General features: G+C 43.1%; 1 protein-coding gene across 1 annotated transcript in view; it reads left to right on the top strand.

The window, feature by feature from the left end:
• MYLK (myosin light chain kinase) overlaps window positions 1-24216 on the top strand; it is a 166415-nt gene that overhangs the window by 25428 nt on the left and 116771 nt on the right. The window contains exon 2 of the mRNA XM_070406351.1: window positions 14827-15034. Within this exon, the coding sequence (XP_070262452.1) occupies window positions 14827-15034 (208 nt within the window). The remainder of the gene's footprint in view (window positions 1-14826; window positions 15035-24216) is intronic.

Here is a 24216-nt window from a genome sequence, read left to right as displayed (position 1 = left end):
AGGGGACTGACACCCACAGCTCTTACCTCTCCCCCACCCCTCAGGCCTGGAGGAGACTGAGGCTGACTTGCTTAATTCAGTAAAGGCCCTCCGTAGGGAGACCGGGCGCCTGCCAGCACCTCCCCTCATTGTTCAGTAGCTCAGGCTGCACCTGGAGTTCTCTGAGCCGGTGGGCCGAGCAGTCACCACACTGAGGCAGAGGCCGAGCCCCGCCCACAGCTCCTCAGACCAGATCGGGAACTAGAGCTTTTGTCTGACAGGGGAGGGGCACTTATTTCATTTCTTATAGTTGTGTGTGTCTAGAAGAGGAGTGCAGATGCCCAGGCTCTCTGCAGGCTGCCTGATTAGGAGGTGGGAGAAGGGCTCTCTGGGCTGCCGAGCTCCCAACACGAGAAACCCTCAAGCTTCTCTTGTAACAATCTGGGAAACTGGCTGGTTTTGAGTCCCCCTCTACCAGCCAGGGTTGGTCAGGCTGAAGCAGTCTTCACTAAGCCTGTACGCACAGCTTTTGGGAGTGGGGGCACCCCAGCCTTCCAATCAGTGACTGCAGCTGCCATTTGTAGGTCCGGGCCCTCTGGGGCTGAAGAAGCTCTGTGCCAGCCCAGCTGTGTCCCAGCCCCTGTGGGTCCCTGAGGATCACATAGTTGAAAGGGACATTGGCAGGAAGGGGAAAGGAAAGTTTGAGTTTTGTTTTTACTAAATAACTGGGCAGCTTTTCCCTCCATTTTTCCAGATGCTTCTTCAGAAAATAAATTTCAATGGCTTAGACTGGAATGTTTAAATCTGTTTTAAATGTGTGTTTTGCACTAGGACTCAAACCCCTTTGGCACGCCCCTTCCCTTAACATGCCACCAACAAACACCCAGAGAAGCACCAAGCAAAGGCTTGCTCACAATAGGACCTTATTCAAGGGTCATTGCCATTTACTCCTTCTGTTTTTCCTGTGCCCTTCCCTAAAATTCCCCAACAATAGCTTGTACAAGAACTGCACTGCTTGGAATAAAGTTGGCAGGAGCTGTAAATCAGGCAGAAGTGACTGAAGAGACAGGCTCTGGTTAGCCTGGAGCTGTCTGTGGAGAAAGACTGGGGGGAAGAGGGAGAGGGGGCTGGAGAGGGAGCCCCCAGGCTCCTCCTGGCTGTGCTTGCACTGCCCTGGCCTGGAACCCTTCTGGGCCCACCTCTCCTGGAGCCCATCTCAGTGTGGGGTCCCTGAGCCGCTGACATGAGGTCAGCAACCATCTCTTGTCTAGTCAAACTTGAATGGCTGGTTCCTGTGAACCCAGTGCTCTCAGTCAGGCCACCCCAGCTCCTTGGGGCAGAGCACTGTAGTGGGAAGTGGCCTGGGATTCCTGCTCAACTCTAAACAACAGCCCACGGAGCTTCTCCCCACCCTCCCCTGTGCTCCCGCAGCATTGACTGGACATGCTCTGGTTGGTGGCATAACCCTCTCATCCAACAGCCTGGGAGCCACTCTGGGTGGAGACCCCGCTGTCTTCATCCTATCTCCTGGCCCAGAGAGGAGCAGTGTGTGGCAGGAGTGCAGTGGGCAAGGACAGAGTGGGAGAGAGAGAGCAGGGCCAGGTTTCAGAGGGCTTTGTGAGCCATGCTAATTGGATTTTATTATTAGTGCATAAAATTGGAAATTTTTTATATCGAAGTGACTTTGATCTGATTTATATTTTTTCAGACTTCTTTTTCTTCATTTTAATACTTAACATAAGGCTATTGTATTAAAGGCAATGTAGTATTTGGCAAAGGGTAAACATACAGATGATTGAGACAAAACAGCATTCAAAAATAGAGACACACACAAATATGGTTCATTAATTATTTTATTGTGGCAAATATATACATAGCATAAAACTGACCATTTTAACAATGTTTAAGTACACAGTTCAGTGGTATTAGGTACATTTACATTGTTGTACAATTCTCACCACCACCATCCATTTCTCAAGCTTTTTTCATCTTATAAAACTGAAACTCTACCCATTAAACAACAACTCCCCCTTTCACCCCTCCTCCCAGCCCCTGGCAACCACCATTCTATTTTTTGTCTTATGAATTTGACTACTCTAGGTGGCTCATGCAAGTGGGATCATACAGCATTTGTCCTTTTGTGATTGGCTTATTTCATTCATTATGATGTCTTCAAGGTTCATTTATGTTGTAGCATGTGTCAGAATTCCCTTCTTTTTTAAGGTTGAATAATATTCTATTGTATGCATATATCACATTTTGTTTGCCCATTCATTATGGATGGACACTTGGGTCACTTCCCCCTTTTGGCTATTGTGACTAATGCTGCTATGGAGATTGATGTACAAATACCTCTTTGAGCCTCCGGTTTCAATTCTTTGAGATATTTACATAGAGGTAAAAATTGCTGGATCATATGGTAATTTTGAGGAAACATGATACCGTTTTCCATAGCAGCTGCACCATTTCACATTCTCACCAGCAATGCACAGAGATTCCAGTTTCTTCATCCTTGCCAACATGTTATTATCTGAGTTTTTAAAAAATCATAAGCATCCTTAAAATGAGTTTTTATAAAAAACTTATAAACCCTAGAGGCAGATAGAATGGGAGAGAGACAACAGCAGATAAGAGATGTCAACAGATTGATGAATGATGGAAAGCTGATAGGTGATTGGCTGATTTGGGTTTCAGCGTTCTGCGTTGTGCTATGCCTGTGGTTAGGGGAGTGGGCAATAAGAAAAAGTAAGCCTGCTTGTGCCAGAGAATTCCTGAAAAGGCTGAGGAATTAGAGACATCAAGTCCTTTCAAAGCCTGGGTTATCGAGTGAAGCTGAAAACTGGAGAATTAGTGAAAGTGTGTCATAAGAAGCAGTTAGACCCAGGTCCCCATCCACACTCCCTCCATGTGCCAAACCACACTGTTCCTCCCCCTGCTCCAAAGGATTGAAGCTTCTCTGTGAAGACACTAAACCTGACCATCTCTTAACTCCTGGACACAAGGCACAGCTATAGGCAGGGGAGAGGTGTTCCACTCAAAATGGAGAAGGGCTAAGTGAAAGCAGCATTTTGAAATAAGACCCCTAATGGCCTTTCCTCGGGCTTAATTACTGTGTCACCACCACCAAAACAGGAAATTGGGAAAGTATAGTTTCTTCATGGAAACTGATCATCTCAAGGAAGGAGATCCGTAGATACCAACAATTGAGGGGTTTTACCCATTTATTCTACTGGAGGTCTGACAAGTTGAAAAGCCCCCACTTGTGTGCATGGAATTTTTAATGTCTTTATTCATATACTAGAGGCCCGGTGCACAAATTCGTGCATGGGTGGGGTCCCTTGCCCAGTCCCAATAGGGGCCGATCGTGGCCAGCTGGCCAGGGGGAGGGACCAAGGGAGGTTGACTGGCCATGGGAGTGCACTGACCACCAGGGGACAGCTCCTGCTTTGAGCATCTGCCTCCTCCCTAGTGGTCAGTGCATGTCATAGTGATCGGTCTACCAGTCGCTTAGGATTTTATATATATAGATATGAAAAATCAGTGAAGGATCATCACATGTCTGAGGGAAGCCTCTGTTATGATACAGACAAAAAGAACCAAAAAAGGATCTAAGTAGACCAGAAGAATACAGAAAATGGAAAACTTCAAAGAAATTACCTCGGAGGTTAGATGTTGCTTCCATTAAACAAAAAGAGGAGATTATTCAAAACAGTTTTGAAAAACTGAAAAAGAAAGAATTTTTTGAAGTTAATGATAGCCAAAATAATAACTTTAACTTCAAAAGACTTGTTGGAAGATAAAATCAAGGCACTCTCCCTTGAAAGAACAAGAAGATGGAGATGGAGAAGAAATGTAGAGGTCACTCTAGTGGGGCTAATATCCAACTCATAGGGGTTCATAGGGAACATAGGAACATAGTACAAAACAGTGGAGAAAAAATTGTCAAAACAAAAACTCTTTAAAATGGAAAGATGTGCAATGCCAATAAAGAAAAGACCTATTTCCAAGGTTCCAACACAATGAGTGAACACAGACCCACACCAAGGCAAATCATCATGAAATTTTAGATTGCCAGGGAGGAAGAGAAGATCCTAAAAGTTTGAAAGGAAAACACACACACACACACACACACACACACACACCCCAGTGCAGAGGGCAAGGATCAGCATGGCATTATACCTCTCAACAGCAAAATTGGATGCCAGAAGCAGTGCTTCAAATGTCATGAAGTAATGCCTGCAAAATTCTGAAGATACAAAGATTTTCCATCTATAATTCCATTCTTTGACACACTGTAAGTTGGGTATGTAGGTAGGATATTGACACTTTCAGAAAATCCAGATTTTAAAATTTTAGGCTTCTATTCATTCATTCTTAAGAAACCACTGGAGGAGCTGTTCAGCCAAAATGGTGGCACATGCCAAGAAATCCCTGAGAGGTTAATGAAAGTTCCTGCATCTAGCCTAGGAAGCAGAAAGCATCCAGTTTCGAGTGGAGAAGGATGATAGAATACTTCAGGGATACTCCAAAGGGGAAAAATATAGAGCCACTGATGAATTCATTATCTGATGCATTTGACCATTTCTGAGAATTTGATAGTTCTCTTAAGAAGTTGGGGGTTCACTAAGAAAACCACAAGAATGACCGTTATTAACTTCATGAATAATGAAAAGTTCAAGAAATGTAATTGTTATATACTGTGCAGCTTGGCAGTGCACATCGTTTAAGTGAAGCAAACACTAACACATTGACATAAAAATTATGATGTAATTATTGGGGATAGCTGAAGGGTGTATGTGGAGGGAGATTTGAGAGCTAAATCTCATACATAATCTATGCAGAGAGTTAAGAAATAATGTGTAAAATTTTAAAGAATAAAACAGTAGTTGTAAAGGGCTCTTGTTTAGAAATATGGAAGAAAATACCAGAGGAAATGGCTAAAAAAAAACCCAAAAAGAGTTGAAGATGATGGCCTCAAGGAAGTAGAAGTTTGGGGGGCAGGGGGAGGCGCGGATGAGTGGAACAGAGTCCTGTTTTTGTTGTTGTTGTTGTTGTTATGACTTATAGTACCAGTTGACCATATATATGTATGGTCTTGGTGAGAATAAAAACAATTTATGAAATCATGTTTATTGTGCTTTTCAGCCTGGCAGAGAGTCAGACATGGATTCTCCATGCAGATCAGGATGCCTTTGGGCACCTAGGGTTTGGGGAAATCATTCTGCCATAAAGCAGCAAACTCACATGGCTGCTTTCTTCCCTTGTGCCAGAATCCCAGAGATGCTCAGGCAGCAGGAAGGGTCCTACTTCCAAAGCCCCACCTGCTCACATCCCCTCCCTTACAGCAGAATACACATTCGTGTGGGGATGTGCATGTGGAGCAGGTGTTGGGTCAGAGGGCAGCTTGGAAAGACCAAAAATCAGAATTTAAGGCAAGGGAACCAAGTCGAGATGTTCTTGGATTGTTGAGACCCTTGGGTTACTTTTGCCCACCTCTGCTTTTAAACAGAATTACTTTATATCCTCAGAGAGTCCTCATAGGACAGGACCTTCCCGGTACAACCTGTGACCAGTTTCCATCTTTTTGCATCTGGGCTCTGCTGTTGGAGGGGTGAGGAGGCATTGCCAAATGGTCTGTGTGTTGTTTGGGGAGGAGCCCTCTGCTCCATCCCTTCTGTCAGTGAGGTATGCCTCTCTCTCTCTCTCCAGGTCCAGCCATGACGGGCCAGGAACTCCAGATTTATTGCCCCAGATTGATTTCCTTCCCAGCACTCACTCATGCCCTTGAAATTCCATGGCTGCATTAGTCAGTGAGGCAGAAATCAAGGGGATGGTAGAGACTCAAAGGTGCACATCATGAGACTCAAAGGTGCACATGATGTTACAGGACTGGAATGATGGGACAGTCAAAACTACAGACTGGATATTTGTTTAAAGTGGGCTTTGTGATGTTGCATAAAAACAAAACTTACTTTTCTAAGGGGGTTTACTCTTTAAATAAAAATAATAAGCCAGATCAGCTAAAGCAGAAGTTGTTCTCAAAATGTTCAGTTTTTATGGAAGAGTGTGATGCCTTGAAGTTGCCTGTTTGAAGGTGAGTTGTGTAAGAGGAGGCTCAGCAAGCCCAGAAATTCACAAATGCTGGTATCTCTCAGGACACAAACAGTTTCACGCTGTTAACAAAGCTGGAAGCTGAGTGGATTCTGGGGGACCTGATTTTAAAGAGTTACTTATTCTGAAGAAAAAAGGAGATGGATCTGACCTTTAGAATGTATTAATGGGCTGTTGTACTTGTGCTATTTCATTTGATAATAAACTTTTCATGGAAGTGAATACTGGTATCATCCCATCTTATAGGTGTGTAAACTGAGGGCCAGATAAGTTAACTTGCCTGAGATCAGGCAACAAGTGATCAGTGCAGCCAGGACCCACACACAAGTCTGATTCCAGATACCATATACCTTCCTGCATTAGTCAGAACTCTTGTTTGCAAGTGAGAAAAGCCAACTTCATCTGGGGTAAGCAATAGAGATGTAGTGCCTCCTACAACTGAGGGGATCTGGATTCCGCCACAGCTCTGTCGGGCAGTGCCTCCATCTCTTCTCTTCTTCACTGTGTATATGACGGCTTACCTTGTAGATGGCTTCCTCTTCTGGGGTGAGAGCAAGAAAATGGAGGGATGGGAGAAGATGGCTACAGACAGCTTCAGGCTTGTGTCTTTCCAGCTTGGGATCCCTGTGAAAATAGATAATTTGGCCTCCCTTTGTTCTAATTTAAAATGTCATGGAAGAGCTCTGATTGGCTGCCTTGGATCATATGCTCATTTTTGAAGTCCAGGTACTTTGGCCAGAAGGCAGATGACCTAATCACACCCCACCAGACTCACCTGAGGTGAATAGGGGGAAGGAGCTGTTCCTCAAAGGAGGAGTGTGCCACTTACATGGGAAAAGGTTGGCAGAAGATTCTTAAGGAATTAAAAAGAAAACACAAGCCACAGCACTAATTTGTTAAGCCTCTATGATGCCACTAATTTGTTAAACCTCTATGATGCCTCTTATTAATACACTTTAATATTAATATTTTAATACATTTGAGAGAATATCTCAACTTGGTAGTCGAAACAGGAGAGCGTGCTCTGGGGCCAGCCTTACCAGTTGCAGATGCTGTGTCCTTAGAAGCCTTCTCAAGAGGGAATAAAGCCAGACCCCAGGACTTTGTGTAGAGAGGTTCCTGGTGAGGCAGGAATCCCACAGCCTTCCCACAGGATCTGGGGGTTCACACAGAGGGACACTAGTTTTTATAGGAAAACTATGAATTTAAGAAAATGTCAATGTGAGAGGTTCCCCATTACACGTACAATTCTGTTACTTTGTTGAACTGCTTCAAAGGCTTTTAGGTGCTTATATCATTAAAAAGGAATAAAAAAGTTTCATGCATTGATAATCCTAATCTAGATAAAAGGAAATAGATCTTCTTTGTTTTTGAAAGATTCAAAAGAGCCTGAGGTATAACCCAAGGCCGCCCAGCCAGAATCTGCCATGTGCTCTCAGTGGGAGAAACCAGAAATTCCCAGACTTGCAGATGTCGGGGTGTGGGGGTATATGTGTCTTGGGCCATAGGAAAAGGAAACTTGCCCTAGAAAGTGAGTGGCCAATCACAGAGACTTTTCAGCATCTGACCCTGAAGACCCACGTGGCATTTGCTGTGCTAGTTTGAGGAATGGCTCTCGACCTCCTGAGCTTATTTTTTATGGAACCACTTTTGTCCTCACTGTTTCACAAGTTGGACTAGGGACAGGCAGCATCCAGCATTTTAAGCCTCTCACTAATTGCTGTTTTTAGCTGGTATGATCTCTTCCTGATGGATTCTGTGGGTTCTGTTAAGGCTTTTGACAGTTGGCAACGGGATTATTCAAAGCCTTAATTAAGTTGCTGCCTGTCCAATGGGCGGTGTGCCAGTTGCTGACACAGACACAGACCCTAAGCTTGTTCATGTCATGCCCACAGCTCACCCTTCACTCTTCACTCTCCTACTGTACCCATGATGTAAGTTTTATAGGCATTTTTTGTGATCTAATTTGTTGGGGGCTGTTAGTGTTTTCATTCTTCTTTCTGTGCCTCCACGGCTATTTATTATTCGGATGAGCTTATACTCAGAGATGGGGCTGAGGGTTCTTTTTCAACTCATTCCTCAGCACGATTGGGTTTATTTCCTTTATTTTTCTATTTTAAATCACCAGATCTTTTCTAGTCATTTATCATAGAGTTTATTTATTATAGACGAAGCCGCCTTGAAATGGGAAGAAGTTCAGAGGAATGTGCTACAGGCAGCTATAAGCATGTGGACAATCATGTGGCAGCATCAGCTTTGTCTAGCTTGGGGGCACATTTGTCCAACAGGTTTCCTTAATGTCCCATCCTCCAGGCTCAGCCTTTCCCAGCATCGATTCAAGTGCTCAGCAAGATTCAAATAAATACTTACTGGTGCCCTTCCTCGAGTCTGTTCCTGGCCCTAAGGATTCCTCAGCTCACTGCTGACGTCGTCTTTGTGTAGCTTCCCAGCTCCCCAGCGTCCTGGTGGGCAGCCTGTCTCACCCCAGCCTCAGCTCAGCTCTGCTTTCTCTCCTTTTGGTCTCCCTCCATCCCGATGTGGGCAGAGCCTCAGTTGCACCTCCTGCCCAGCTGTGCACTGCAGCTGTGCTGGCTTGCAGTGTGCACACAGGGGAAGGCCCACCCAGGAACAAATGACATGTAGGAGATGATCAAAACCAGCAAAATCACCCCCTTCCGCCCCTCATCAGTCTTAGACGACAGCAGGCATGTTGCTCTGGGTCTTGCAGGGGTTGTGGAGACAGAGAACCTGCCACTGCTCTGGCCCCAGGCTCTGGTAGCCTGTCCTGGCAACTTGGAATTGGCTGAAAGCCCTTTACACATGTCAGAGGAATATCAAGAGGCTTTGTGCCCTTAAGAACGTTTCCCTTTTCATCATTAAGTGAATCTCAGGACAGCACCAGGTCCTGAATAACTGTCCCTCAAGTACAAAAGGTAGGTGTCAGGTAGCAGCAGCTGCCCGCCTGCCTCCCAGCTTTCTCCTCACCATCCACCACACACACAATGAGCCCCATTCCTTTTAAAGGCCTTCTGAGGCCATAAAGGTTTTTGAGGACATTTTATAGAGCTGGAGCACAGTTTTACTATTTTAAATTATTACAGGGGTTATGGTTACAATATCTTTATTTTTATGACAAGTTGTCGGGATGCCCTTGATTTATTTGATCCTGGGCTTTTGTTCAAGAACACAACCTCCAATTAAATGTGGTTATTGTGGCAAAAACATGATTCTTCTTAAAATGACCCTCTTTGGGGCCGTTTCCAAAAACTCATTATGGTGAAAAGTCAGGGCTGCCTATTCACGTTCCTGAGCATTTCTCCTTGCGGTCACTTGGTTTTCCCCTACGGAGGAGTAGAGGGGACTGAGGCTGTGGGCTGGACCCAGAGGGGACTGGAGGGAGAGGAAAGAATCTTCCAGTAGAAGCTAAGTGGGTCACTGTTTAGACCCACACTCCTTCAGACATGGGAGGGACCGTAGCCTGAAGCAGTAGGAAGCCATGCTCAGCCCCAGGACCCAGGCCTGGCCCCTCTCTGTACCACACTGACTCCCTTAGGGGTGTCTGGGGCACGCGCATAGCACCAACCCTGTCTATCTTAGACCCTCTGGGTATTTCTGCTGTAACAAATACCATAGACCGGGTGGCTTAAACAACAGACATTTATTTCTCACAGTTCTGGAGGCTGGGAGGTCTAAGATCAGGACACTAGCAGATTCAGTGTCTGGTGAGGTCCCACTTCCTGGTTCATTGATGGTTGTCTCCTGGCTGTGTCCTCACATGGTAAAAGGGGTAAGGGAGCTTTTTAGGATTCCTTTTATAAGGGCACTAATCCAGTTCATGAAGGCTCCACCCTCAGGTTCTAATCACCTCCTGGAAGTCTCATCCTAATACCTCCCAATACCATCACATTGGGGCTTAGGTTTCAACACATGAATTTTGGAGGAACCCAAACATTCAGTCTATAGCACCGTCCTGTTTCTATTAGCAAATAACCCAAGACTTGCTTGTGGCATGGCCATATCTTTTGTGAACCCTTTGCTTTTTCCCAAAGTGGGAGCAGAGATTGCTTTAACCCGGATGAGATTTAGGGTCTGTTGGAGATAAACACTTATCCATGCTTTGGATTCTATAATATTTGTCTCACCAAAAACATGAATTTACAACGAGGCACAGAGAGACAACCACTCAGCTTGGAGACCAAAATCATTGTCCTGATCTGCCACTTAATCTGCCGTGTGAGATCACTGGTGAATCATCCATTTCTCCGGGCCTCTTTCCTCAGCTCTCCGGGCTAACAGTGTGAAGGGCATTGTGTGCTGTCACAGGTGCTGTGGTGCTCCACCCAGACCCCTTCACCAGGCGGGTACACCCATTTCCGGCTGCTGTGATTGTTGGCTAGGGGTTTGCAGTTAGGGTTCCCTTAATCCCTACTTCAGGTTCTGCTTTTGGGGAACCCAATCCCAGACACCTTCCTCATGGTGTTCCAAGAATCCAATAAGATTCTGTATGTGGAGGCCCTCTGAAAACTAAAGTATCAGTGGGGTAGTAGTGTGGTCTTGGGCCAGGCTGTAAAAATACCAGCTGCGGCTTCTTGGCCGAAGGCCTGTGATGAAGGCAGATAAAGCGCCCAGGGAGGGCAGGGCTGTTGTCATGCACCCCAAGGATGTGAGCACAGGCTTCTCTCCCTCCCCCACCTAGGAGCCCTGGAGAGAGGGCAGACAATAAAAATGGGTTTCCTTAAAGCGGAATAATGTTTGCGTCATGTTAAGTAGTGGTTGAACACGTTTTCCCCATATCGGGAGGGAAAGAACTAGAGCTGCAAATCATTCAGACATTGGAATAGAGCAAGGTCACCGAAATTCCTGCCTTTGCTTTGGATGCAGAGTGAACAAAAGTCCCATTGCACACTACAGCTTTCTAAGGTGCCAGTTTCAGCATATTTAAAAATCCCTAAATATTTATTTTAACAGGACATTTCAGGGGTGTGTGTGTGTGTGTGTGTGTGTGTGAGTGAGTGAAATGAGAGGAAAATTGAAAGGGAAAGAGGGAGCTGTGACCCTGAGGTCTAGAACACGCAGTGTCCCCAGTTAATCATTGATGTCCCAGGCACCGATGGGCCACCAGAGCCGGCACGGCTGCAGGGGGTCAGCGTACCTGCTAATGGAATGCTAGGACGCCTCTGGTGCAGTTAATGATTTCTCTGTGCCCAGCTGCAGTGCTCTCCTTTCTCTGAAGCTCACAGAAGGCCGGTGATCCTCTTCTGGATTAGGCTGGCCCTGCCTAATGGGGTGGAGGAGAAGATAATGATGATTTGCAAATTCACTACATGACCAGACTCCCCAAGGGCTTCCTTCCATAGGGAAGGGTTTCTTTTCCTTCTTTGTTTCCGGAAAATATGCTTTAACAGGAGAGCCGTGCTGTAACAGAATCACTGTTGCCTAATATTCCTTTGTGTGAACCTTTGTGCCAAGAGAGTGCCACAGGATGACACCCTAGTATATAGGTACATGACATTTGTCATCTTCAAACGCACATAAAGTTTATTTGAGCAGTGTGTTTATTCCCATTGCTAGATTTAAGTACTTTGAGGGCCTCCACACATTACAAATGTTTGTGCTTTATATTCATTATGTAGTCAGACTAATATAAAAGGAACACATTTTCATTTAAATTGTTTTGTTTTGTTTTATTTTACCTGCCAGCGACCCTTTTAACAGCAAGCAACATGGGGAAAATTGTTTTTCTATTTTACAAAATTCAGGTGTGTTTGCAGAAATATCAGAGAATAATAGTTAACTAAAAGGAAAAGAGGAGAGACCCAGAGACAACTATTGTTTGTTCTTTGTTTCATATTATAATAGACTAGAGGCCCAGTGTACGAATTCGTGCATGGGTGGGGTCCCTCAGCCTGGCCAGCTGGGCCCCCCATCAGGGCCAATCGGGGGGCTGGTCAGGAGAAGGGGTCAAGGTGGGTTGGCTGTGGGAGTGCACTGACAACAGGGGGCAGCTCCTGTGTTGAGCATCTTCCCCCTGGTGGTCAGTGCGCATCATAGCAACTGGTTGACTAGTCGACCGGTCGTTCTAGTCGTTTAGTCCTAAAGGTCACTTAGGCTTTTACATATAGGGAGAATTGATGTGGTCCTGGCAGCCTGAGATGGGACACAGTGCCTTGGTGAGGCTGCAGTGGCTTCCCACATCCCTGTCTGCCTCTGGGGGAAGGGATTTCAGAATAACCATCCCCTCACAGGAAGTCAGTCTCCGTCATGAGTATTGCGCAGATTTTTTTTAAAAAATATTTTTATTGATTTCAGAAAGGAAAGGAGAGGGAGAGAGATATAAAAACATCAATGATGAGAGAGAGTTATTGATCGGCTGCTTCCTACATGCCCCACACTGGGGATCAAGCCCACAACCCCGGGCATCCGCCTTGACTGGGAATCGAACCGTGACCTCCTGGTTCATAGGTCGACGCTCTATCACTGAGCTATGCCAGCCAGGCTATAGTATAGATTTTGATAGGAAAGAGATGTTTGTTTGTTTCCAAAAATCACAAATAAGATGGGTAATAATGATTTGGAGAGTTGTTTTTTTGTTTTTCACTGAAGCCTGACTACCGATTAGTAAGGATGAGAGGCAGGCCTTGTGAGATTCATAAAATTGCACAGAAGGGTCATCATTTACTTTGGGGACATTACCTGTGATTCCAGGCCTCTTTTCCTAAGAAGATATCTACATCCTGGTGACTGAGAAATGAGTATCAGGATGAGTTGGGGGCTGGAACCTGGGAAGGGCAGCAAGCACAGCCCAAAGATGACTGCTGCTGCTTTTCACAGTCTTTCTTCCTCAGCTGCTTTGGGAATTAACTATGTTAGGATGCCCAGCGTGCATGCACACGCCACCTTCCCCCTTTCTCCCACATGCTGACAGAGCACCCCCTCTGACCTTGCTGGGGGGTGTGGGGAGGATTATTGTATAGGTCACTGAGGACTTTCATTGTGAATGCAATTTGGGGTCATCAGTGAATTCTGGTTTTGCTTCACCCGCATTCATTTTCTCTCATCTTGGCGTGGATCCATAAGTAAAAGCCATTGCTACCATGTTTTGTAATTCAAACATTGTCTTTCTCAAGAGGTTTCTGTGATGTCTTCTGTGCATTTCCAGTGCTAAAATCCCCCAGTTCTGGATCCCAGGCTGTGTATCCATGGGCCAGTTTGAGCCTTGCTCCTCCAAAGATTAGTCCATTCTGAAGGGCCTGCTGAGTTTTAGGGGTTTGAGGGCCCTTGGGGAACTTTCTTTGAAACTCAAAGTGATTTCTTTCCTTGAAATTTACCTCTGTCTACATTTGCCTCTCTTTGGGGAAATATCCTCTGAACCAGCGGTCGCCAATCTTTTGGACCTCATGGCCCACCAGTGGTCTGCGGACCACCGATTGTCAACTGCTGCTCCAAAGGTTTCCTTAAACCAGCAGTCACCAACCTTTCAGACCTCACGGACTACCAGTGGTCTGCAGACCACCGGTTGGTGACCGCTGCTCTGAACAAGTCACTCTTGAGGCTCAGGTGCATCAAGTACTTAGAGAAGTGCTTACTTAACATACTTAGCCTTCAACAGAGGTTAGGTGTTTACTATTATTAGAGAAAGACTGAGCGGTCTAGAGCAGCACTGCCCAATAGAAACCCCATGCAGTGCATTTACTAGTATGTCATAGTAACTTTTCTAGTAGCCACGTTAAGAAGTAAAGAGAAACAGGAGGAATTAAATACTTTTAAAGATTTTTTTCATTGATTTTTAGAGAGAGGAAGGGAGAGGGAGAGAGAGAGAGAGAAACATCGATGTGAGAGGGAAACATTGATCAGCTGCCTCCTCCATGCCCCCTACCAGGGATGGAGCCTGCAACTCCGGCATATGCCCTGACTGGGAATCAAACCTGCAACCTTTAGGTGCACGGGACGATGCCTAACCAAATGAGCCACACTGGCTAGGGCAGGTGAAATTAATTTTGACAATATATGTTATTTAATCCAACATGTCAAAAATATTATCTTTTCAACATGTAATCAGTATTTTTAAATTATTGAGATATTTTACATTATTTTTTCATACTAAATCTGCAAAACCCGGTGTTTAATTTATGCTCATGGTGCAACCCCATTAGGAAGGGCCACCTTTCAGGCGCTCCTTCACACAGGTGGCTAGTGGTGCCATTCTGGGGACCTTGCTCCTCAATGTGAGTTCTGGGGACCAGCAGCGTCGGCATCATCTGAGAGCTTGTCTGAACTGCAGAGGCTCGGGTCCCTCCCAAGAACTATCGAAGCAGAATCTGCATTTCCCCAGGTATTTTATTTACATCGTAGAGTAGGAAGCACCGATCTAGACTCCCCATGCTCACCCCCACCCCTTGGGATTCTGATTTAACTGGTCCAAGGTAGGGCATGGGCATTTGTATTTTTCAAAGCTCCCTCAGGTGATTCTCATATGCAACCAGGCTCTTGTGTAGTGGGCCCTGGAGCCAGGATACCTGCCTCTGCTACTTTCTACCTTCAAGACCCCGGGAAATCTACCCAAACTTCCCGGGCCTCAATTTCCTCGTCTCTAAAATGGAGATGAAAATAGTATCTGCTTCAAGGGTTGCTATGAGGATAAATGAGTTAACACATGTAAAGGACTCAGAACAGTACCTGGCACACAGGAAGTACTCCTTAAATATAAGCTCTTACACTTTCTTCTTTTTCTTGAAGGTCCGGGGTTACCCAGAGCCCCAGGTGACGTGGCACAGAAATGGGCAAACCATCACCAGTGGGGGCCGCTTCCTGCTGGACTGTGGTATCCGAGGGAGTTTCAGCCTTGTGATTCATGCTGTCCGGGAGGAGGACAAGGGAAAGTATACCTGTGAAGCCACCAATGGTAGCGGTGCCCGCCAGGTGACAGTGGAGTTGACGGTAGAAGGTGAGTCCCAGGAGGTGAGAGCCCTGGTCGGAGCTGTCTGGCTTCCCAAGGCCCATAGTTCCTGCTCCAGCCCTCTCTTAGGAAAGGAACCCACAAGAGAAAGTGCATCCATCCCTGAACTCAGGACCTTTTATTTTGTTAATCCTCACAGGAGGATCTTTTTTCCACTGATTTTTTTTAGAGGGAAGGGAGGGATGTGGGAGACAGAGAGAGAAAAAGAAAGAAACATCAATGTGAGAGAGACACATTGATTGGTTGACTCCTGCATGTGTCCCAAAGGGGGCCAGGAATGAACCTGCAACCCAGGTACATGCCCTTGACTAGGAATGAAACCCTCAACCCTTTGGTGCACAGTTTACATTCTAACCACTGAGCAACACCGGCCAGGACAGGACCTTTTGGTCTAATGGGGATAATGTGGTTCCTACAAACGAGGGAGGCATCCCAGGAGACAGTGTTTGCCAAACTACACATCACCTCACTGTCCTGCTCCATCTTCCTATCAATTTCTCCACACGGAGACAGAGCCCAGACTCCTTCCAGAGCCCTGCCCAGTCGGCTCTGCCTGGCTCTCCAGACCGTTTCCTGCCACTCCTCGCCTGCCCATGCCACACGGTCACGCTGGCCCTCTGCTCTTCCTGGGGCCAAGCCTCAGGCCTTTGCCCTGCAGTTCCCATCTAAAGGAAGCGCTCTTTCCGTAGCCCTTCACCTGACTCAGCCCCTCACCTCCTTCAGGTCTCTGCTCAGATGTCCCCTTCTTAGAAAACCCTTTCTGACCAGCCCACCCCAGGACTCTCCATTTCTCACTCCACCTGAATCTTCTCCTCTAGGACTCACATTGTATTATCCCCTCTGCCCAGTTCTGGGGTGCTGGGGAGGCTGGAGGAGGGGGGCTTGACCTTGTTACTGCTGTATCTCCTGCATCTGGAAAACCTCCTGGCTCATGAGAGATGCTGAAATATTTAGAGAATAAATGAACAGTATTTACTGATCACTATAAAGTAATACATGCCCATTATAAAAAATTTTGTAAAAACTCAAAAAAAAATATTTACGATAAGCACACCAATATGCTAATAGTGATGAGTTACTTTGTCTTTTTCTTGTCTTAATACTTAAAATTCCATTCAACTTAAAACTTCCAGAAAGTAAACATTTGACCGTAAATAAAGCTGTTTCTTTTGCTGAAGCACTTCACTGGGGAGGACACGTCCAGTTCAGGCTGCAGGCTGATGCTCAAACACCTGATTTCGGACGGATGTGGGGGTTGTCAGGCCCTCAGATGATGACCAGGTTCCCTGGACCCGCCCAGGCCTTTTTAAGGGCTTATATCCCAGAGGGTCAGAGTCACTTTCTCCTCTCTCAGAAGACGTTCCTCCCAACCTGGGTTTCAGAAATACCAGATGTGAGGATTCAGGTAACCAGGGAAGGTTCCAGAAGGGGGCAAGGGGCACCTGGGACAATGTTTTCCCTGCATCATAGGAGGACAGACTGTTTCACAGAACAGAACATGCATAGTTTGGATAGTTTCCCCAAATTCTTTAACTGAGCGACTTGTTCCTTTTAATGACCTTCAAGTGCCTGTGGGCGAGGGCATTCCAGATGGAAAGTGGCCCCGGTCAGAGTCTCTGAGTGGCCCTCATCTCAGCCAATCTGGTGCTGTTCTTTCCCCTACATGGTGCATTTTTCAATGCCCACACTTTGAGTGAAGGCGCACAAATAAAAATTACTTTATCCTCTTGTATCAATCAGCTTGGGCTGCTGGAACAGATTGTGTGGCTTAAATAATAGAAATTTATTTTTTCACAGATCTGGAGACTGGAAGTCCAAGATCAAGGTCCAATAGGGCTTGGCTTCCAGTGAAGACTCTTCCTGGTTTGCAGATCGCCACCTTTTTGCTGTGTCCTCACAGGGGAGAGAGAGAGAGAGAGAAAGAGAGAGAGAGAGAGAGAGAGAGAGAGAGAGAGAGAGAGAGAGATATCTCCAGTGTCCCTTCCTCTTCTTATAAGGGCACCACCCTATTGGATTAGGGCCCTGACCTTATGACCTCATTGAACTTCAATCACCTCCTCACAGGCCCTGTCTCCAAATGCAGTCATAGTGGGGGTAGTAGGGCTAGGGCTTCAACATTATGGATTTGGGTGGGACACAAAAATTCAGCCTATAACACCCCATTTCTGACATTCAGTTTGGAGCAGGGGAAATAGGCAATTATGAGCCAGGATCTAAGCTTCTGTTCCCACCTTTTACCAGTCAGATGTGTGACTTTAAACCCCTGGACCTCTGCTTCTATAGAATAAAGTGTTTGAATTCAGTGGTCTCTAAAACTCGGGCTAGCCTTGGTTTTCTATGATCTAATTTAAAGGAGTGGAGTAGGTTAGGATTGCAAGGGAGGTATATCACACCTTTGTTTCAATTCCCATTGTTGAGAAAATTAGATCTGATGTCACAACTAGGCAAGAAAAATTTCAGTCCTTCATGATACTCAGGACAGGGGGCAGAAACAAGGCAGGAGAGGTGTAGCAGAAGGAGAGAAGGCTGAGGCTCCCAACCCTGCCCCTCCCCTTTGATTTTAATTTGGGGAGACTCAGGCCCAGACCATTTCAGATGTTGTATGACCTCTAGGAGATAGAATGGCCTAAAGGCTGCAGCCTCTTTAATTGTGAATGCCTCTCTACACATTCTGCTTCTGCATCAGAGGCCAGTTTCAGCCAGTGTGTGGGTTGGGACCACCCATAGACCACAGGCCTAGAAAGGCCCACTTGTTACTGTGCCACGCTAGCCCTAACTCTTACAGTGGGGAGCTAGCAGCCCACCTGCCTCCTTGCCAACTCTCTGCTGTGCTCTTACTTGGAAAGAGCAGAGGTCTTGGAGTTGAGTATAATTCATTTATGCAGCCTTTTGACCCCCTAGTGGTCAACTTTAGAAAGCTGTGTTATCAAATGGTCTTGGATTTGAGCTCCACAAATTTCTAACCTTTTGGAGCCTCATTTCCTTTTCTGTAAGCTGGAGCAAATGGCTACCCTACAGGGTTGTGTAAGGATCAGTGCAGCACTGGCAAATGGCAGCCTTGTAATATTTGAACCTGGTATTAGCATCTTGAGAATTACTTCCAGGGGGGGGAATCCTTGCATGGAGAGTAGAGGAGGAAGCTTCTCATCTGATTTCCAATTTGGTAACCAGGGCCAAGAAACATGCGCTATCCTCCACGAGGACAAGCACCTTAATGACAAGGCCATTCATGACCTTATGCAATGGGCTGCACCCGAGTCTAAGCCCTGGAAGACTCTCTGAAGCCAGCCCCGACCCTCATCCACCTCCAGAGGACGGGTCCCAGAGGCTTGGTGCAGACCAGGGGAGAGACATGGTACCTGCCCTTTTGGAGCTTTTTCCCTAGTGAAGGGGCCACAGAACTGTTCTCTCGCACAGCACTGGTCCATGGAAACGTGATGTGAGCCACATATGTGATCTTAAATTTTCTAGTAGTCACATTTAAAAAACAACAACAAATGAAAGCAATTTTAATAAATTTAACCCAATATACCCAAGATACTATCATTTCAACATATAATCAATATAAAAATTATTAATGAGATACTACACATTCTTCAACAGTTGGGTATATTTTATACTTAGTACCAATGTTTTATTTTAGGGTTTTTATGGTTTTGTGATGTACATTTAAGTCTTTAATCCATTTTGAGTTCATTTTTGTGTGTGGTATAAGTTGCTGGTCTAGTTTCCTTTTTTTGCATGTTTCTGTCCAATTTTCCTAACACTATTTATTGAAGAGACTGTCTTTATCCCATTGTATGTTCTTGCCTCTTTTGTCAAATATTAGTTAACCGTAAAGGCGTGGATTTATTTCTAGGCTCTCTATTCTGTTCCATTGATCTATATGCATTTTTCTTGTGCCAATGCCATGCTGTTTTGGTTACTATGGCCTTATAGTATAGTTTGATATCAGGTAGTGATACCTCCAACTTTGTTCTTCTTTCTCAAGATTGCTGAGGCAATTCAGGGTCTTTTGTGGTTCCATATACATTTTTGTAATATTTGTTCTAGATCTGCGAGATATACCATTGATATTTTAATAAGAATTGCATTGAATCTGTAGATTACTTTGGGTAGCATGGACATTTTAATTATGTTAATTTTTCCTATCCATGAACATGGTATGTGCTTCCACTTATTGGTATCTTTCTCAATTTCTTTTTTTCAGTATCTTATAATTTTTCGAGTACAGGTCTTTTAGCTCCTAAGTTAAATTTATTCCTAGTACCTTATTTTTTTGTTGTTGCAATAGTAAATGGATTGTTTTTTATTTAATTTCTTGTTCTGGTAACTTATTATTGGTGTACAAAAGTGCCACCAAATTCTGAATATTAATTTTTTTATCCTGCTATTTTGCCAAATTCATTTATTAGGTCTAGTCATTTTTTTTGTGGAGTCTTTAGAGTTTTCGATATATAATATCATGTCATCTGCGGATAATGACAGTTTTACTTCCTTCTTACCAACTTGGATGCCTGTTATTTCTTCTTCTTGTCTGATTACTGTGGCTAGTACTTCTAGTACTATGTTGACTAAGAGTAGAAAAGAAGACATCCCTATCCCTGTCTTGTTCCTGATCTTAAGGGAAACATTTTTAGTTTTTGCCCGTTGAGTATGATGTTGACTATAGCATTGTCATATATGGCCTTTATTATGTTCGGTATGTTCCCTCTATTCTTACTTTGCTGAGAGTTTTTATCATAAGTGGGTGCTGGATTTTATCTAATGATTTTTCTGCCTCTGTGGATATGATCATGTGGTTTTTATCCTTCATTTTGTTTAAGTGATGTATCACGTTTATTGGTTTGCTAATATTGTGTCAACCTTGCATCCCTGGAATAAATCCCACTTGGTCATGGTGTATTATCTTTTTAATGTATTTCTGGATCTGATTTGCTAATATTTTGTTGAAGATTTTAGTATCTATATCATTCAGGGATATTGGCCTATAATTTTATTTCTTTATCATGTCTTTATCTGGATTTGGAATTAGGATAATGCTGGCCTCATAAATGAGTTTGGAAGTCTTCCCTCCTCTTGAATATTTTAGAATAGTTTAAAAAGGATATATGTTAGTTCTTCTTTGAATGTTTGGTGAAATTTGCCTGTGAAGCTATACAGTCTGAAACTTTTGTTTGTTGATAATTTTTTATTACTGCTTCAATTTCATGAGTTGTAATTGGTTTATTCAGACTTTCTGATTCTTCCTGATTGAGTTTTGGAAGATTGTATGTTTCTTGGAATTTATCCATTTTGCCCAGGTTGACCAATATGTTGGCATATAGTTGTTCATAGTATTTTCTTACAATCCTTTGTATTTCTGTGGTGTCAGTTGTTACTTCTCCTCATTCATTTCTGATTTTATTTATTGGATCCTCTCTCTTTTTTTCTTGATGAGTCTGGTTGAAAGTTTGTTAATCTTGTTTATCTTTTCAAAGAACCAGCTCTTGGTTTCATTATGTTTTGAATTGTTTTTGTAGTTTCTATGTAATTTATTTCCACTCTGATTTTTAATGATTTCTTTCCTTTTATTACCTCTGAGCTTTTGTTTGTTGTTCTTTTTCTATGGTTAGATTGTTTATTTGAAAATTTTCTGGCTTCTTGAGGTAGGCCTGTAATACTGTGAACTTCCCTCTCAGGACTGCTTTCACTGTATCCTATAGATTTTGAATTGTTTTGTTCATTTTCATTTGTTCCTAGGTAACTTTTGATTTCTTCCTTGATCTTATTGTTAACCCATTCATTGTTTAATAACATGTTATTTAGCCTCCATGTGTCTTAGTTTATTTCAGGTTTTTATTATTGTAATTGGTTTCTAGTTTCATATTATTGTGGTCAGGAAAGATGCTTGATATGATTTCAATCTTCTTGAATTTATTAAGACATTCTGTGTTTCATAATATGTGGTCTGTCTTTGAGAATGTTCCATGTGCACTTGAGAAGAATGTATATTCTGCTGCTTTGGGATGAAATGTTCTGTAAATATTAAATCCATCCAGTCCAATGTGTCATTTAAGGTCACTGTTGCCTTGTTGATTTTTTGTCTGGAAGATCTATCCATTGATGTCAGTGGGGTGTTAGAATAATCTACTATGACTATGTTACTGTCGATCTCTCCCTTAATGTCCACCAAGATTTTCTTTATATAATTAGGGGCTCCTATTTTGGGTGCATATATGTTTACAAGGGCTATAGCCTCTAATAGGATTGATTCCTTTAGTATTATGTAGTGACCTTTTTCTGTCTCTTGTTATGGCCTTTGTTTTGAAGTCTATTTTGTCTGATTTAAGTATTGCAACCCCAGCTTTTTATTTCATTTCTGTTTGTATGGAATATTTTTTTTATCTCTTCACTTTCAGTTTGTGTATATCTTTTGTTCTGAGGTGGGTCTCTTGTACACAGCCTATATATTATGGGTTTTGTTTTCTTATCCATTCAGCTACCTTATGTCTTTTGATTGGAGCATTTAAAGTTATTATTGATACTTATTACCATTTTATTCTTTATACCTATGTTCCTCTATTTCTTTTTTTCTCTCTTCTTCTAAAAAATGTTCTATTAACATTACTTGTAATACTGATTTGGTGATAATGATCTCCTTTAGTTTTGTTTGTTCGTTTTTGTTTCTTTTTGTCTGGGAAGCTCTTTATTTTGCCTTCAATTTTAAATGATAGCATTGCTGGATAGAGTAGTCTTGATTGTAGGGCCTTGCTTTTCATTAGGGGCCCATTAACACTTATGGTTAGGACCGGTGGCCCTGGAAGACACAGCTGAAACCTTGACAGGTGATAATCTAATCTGCCTCTGCTTGGGAAGAAGCACAACCAGGCCACCTCAGTCATCCTCAGGCATTCCCTTCCCTTCCCAGTCAGATGACAAATCTTGCTGTGCAGTTCCCATTTGTTCCCACTCCCTCTGTCCTGGTCCTGGCTGCCTCATCCTCTGTCCTGATGAGCAAATCCCAACTGGTCTCCTCAATTTCTCTCATACCCCATTCTAATCTCCACATTGCTATTCAAAATCTCTTTTTTTAAAATTCAAATGGGATTTTATTACTCTCTTCTTTCGAATCCTCCAGAAATCCGCTATTGTCTTTAAATTAAAACTCACAATCTTCAACCAGCCCAGCTCCGAGATACCCCTTTCCCAGCTTTGAAGCATTTTGCCTCTCTCTTAAGGCTCAGGTTTTGTTCTAGCTTTTATTATGCATGTCAGACCACTTGTTGAAGCTCTGGCCAAAGCCTTATTTAAAATAGAAATTGAATCAGTATTTTAGTACAGATGAGGTCTCAAAGATCCCATGTCACAAAATAGAAAATTGCTTTGATACCACACTTACAATTTTTTTCTCTCTCTCTCTACTTCAGTGGTCTGTAATTTATCTTGCTAAGTTATCTTCTTTTAAGGTTATTTCAGTCTTTCTTTTTTATATAATATGTCTGCTTTGTTATTTATCCTAACAGTACTTTATCTTTTACTATATATATTTTTTTCTTTTTTCTCTCTTTATTGAGATATAATTGGCAGATAGCATTACTAACACTACTTTTTATTCTTTTTATTTTTTAGGTGTCCACCTGTATACCTGTGCTCTCTCATTTTCCTGTACTACTAGTACAGTACATTTTTTTGATCATTTACTTTGGAATCCAAACATGTATATTAGTCAGTGCAAACATCTGATCATTTCATTATGACTTCTAATGTGCCTGAGCATTTACATATGAGATAGTCATGCTTGAACATTGATGTACTGAAATCAATATTGTTACAATTTATTTTCCTTTTGTTTCTCCTTAATATTTAGGTGGGACCTTACATTTATTTTCTTTCTGAAGTTATATATATGGGTGGTTAGTGGCAGACTTCAATTCAGGATGGCCCAGGGGCATTGCTAAATATCTGTTATAAAAAGTGGGCATTTGTTATGATTAAGTGGAGAACAACTATTTTAAGTAATCCTTAAAATCCATTTTGAATTTACCTACTAGTGGGGTGACTGCTCCCTGGTTTGCCTGAAATAGTATTGATTTGATCATATTTTCCTGGCAGAATTATTAATTATGTCCCTTTTGGTGTTGAGAGTCCCAGTTTGGATGATAAATTGTGACACCACACATTTTTAGAAGCATTTTTTCTCCTTACCATCTTGATTACGTATTCCCCTTTTCAGCAGCATTCTCTCAGTCTCTATATCAGTGGTTCTCAACCTTCCTAATGCCACGACCCTTTAATACAGTTCCTCATGTTGTGGTGGCCCCCAATTTCATTGTTACAAATTGAACATAATTAAAGCATAATGATTAATCACAAAAAACAATATGTAATTATATATGTGTTTTCCGATGGTCTTAGGCGACCCCTGTGAAAGGGTCGTTCGACCCCCAAAGGGGTCGCGACCCACAGGTTGAGAACCGCTGCTCTATATCCTTTGACAAAAAGTGCTGGGTCCCTCCACTGTTGAACTTTCACTGTTAAAAGCTGCCAGCATTCCGGTTTTACTTGTCCTTGAAAAAAATCAGAGATTACTGTTCAAATACCTTCAGTGCCTTGGTCTTTTTCCTCTCATTAATTGGTCCTGTCTCCACCAATTCTCTTAAGTTACTCTTCTATTTTTAGCATTTCTACCTTAATCCCCTTTCCACTTATTTTTCTACACAGCCTTACTGTTCTGCCAAATTTTCATGCTTTCACAAAATTAATTTTGCTTTATCTGACAATTTGCAACTTCACATTTTTGCCTATAAATAGACTCCATTAGTTATCTTAGCCCCAAGTCTCTTTGTTTTGATGTAAACTCTCTGGTGTTAACTCACATTAAAATAAGCATTCCTCAGTTCCATTTTTAGCTGAATGCTTTATGTGTTACCTTTGGATCATACCATAAACTGCTCTTACTCTGATATGGAAGTACCTCCAAACAGCATTCTTTTGCTATTTTTTGAGGAACTGCCATATTTTTAACTTAATTTTGTTTTTTAAGGTATACAGGAATTTTAGCCTTTGGATTAAGATGTTGAGCTCCCAAGAGTTTTAAAGATGCTTCTTCTAGAGTTTTAATTTTTTTATTTTGTTAAAATACACATAACTTAAAATTTACCATTTCAGCCATTTTAAAGTATACAATT

The sequence above is a fragment of the Myotis yumanensis genome, unplaced genomic scaffold, assembly GCF_028538775.1.
Source record: "Myotis yumanensis isolate MYYU_CA2020_CCGP unplaced genomic scaffold, mMyoYum1.0.hap1 SCAF_2, whole genome shotgun sequence".
In the NCBI taxonomy this organism is placed as follows: Eukaryota; Metazoa; Chordata; class Mammalia; order Chiroptera; family Vespertilionidae; genus Myotis; species Myotis yumanensis.
Note: the sequence above shows the minus strand (reverse complement) of the source record. Positions and strands in the feature narration are given on the sequence as shown.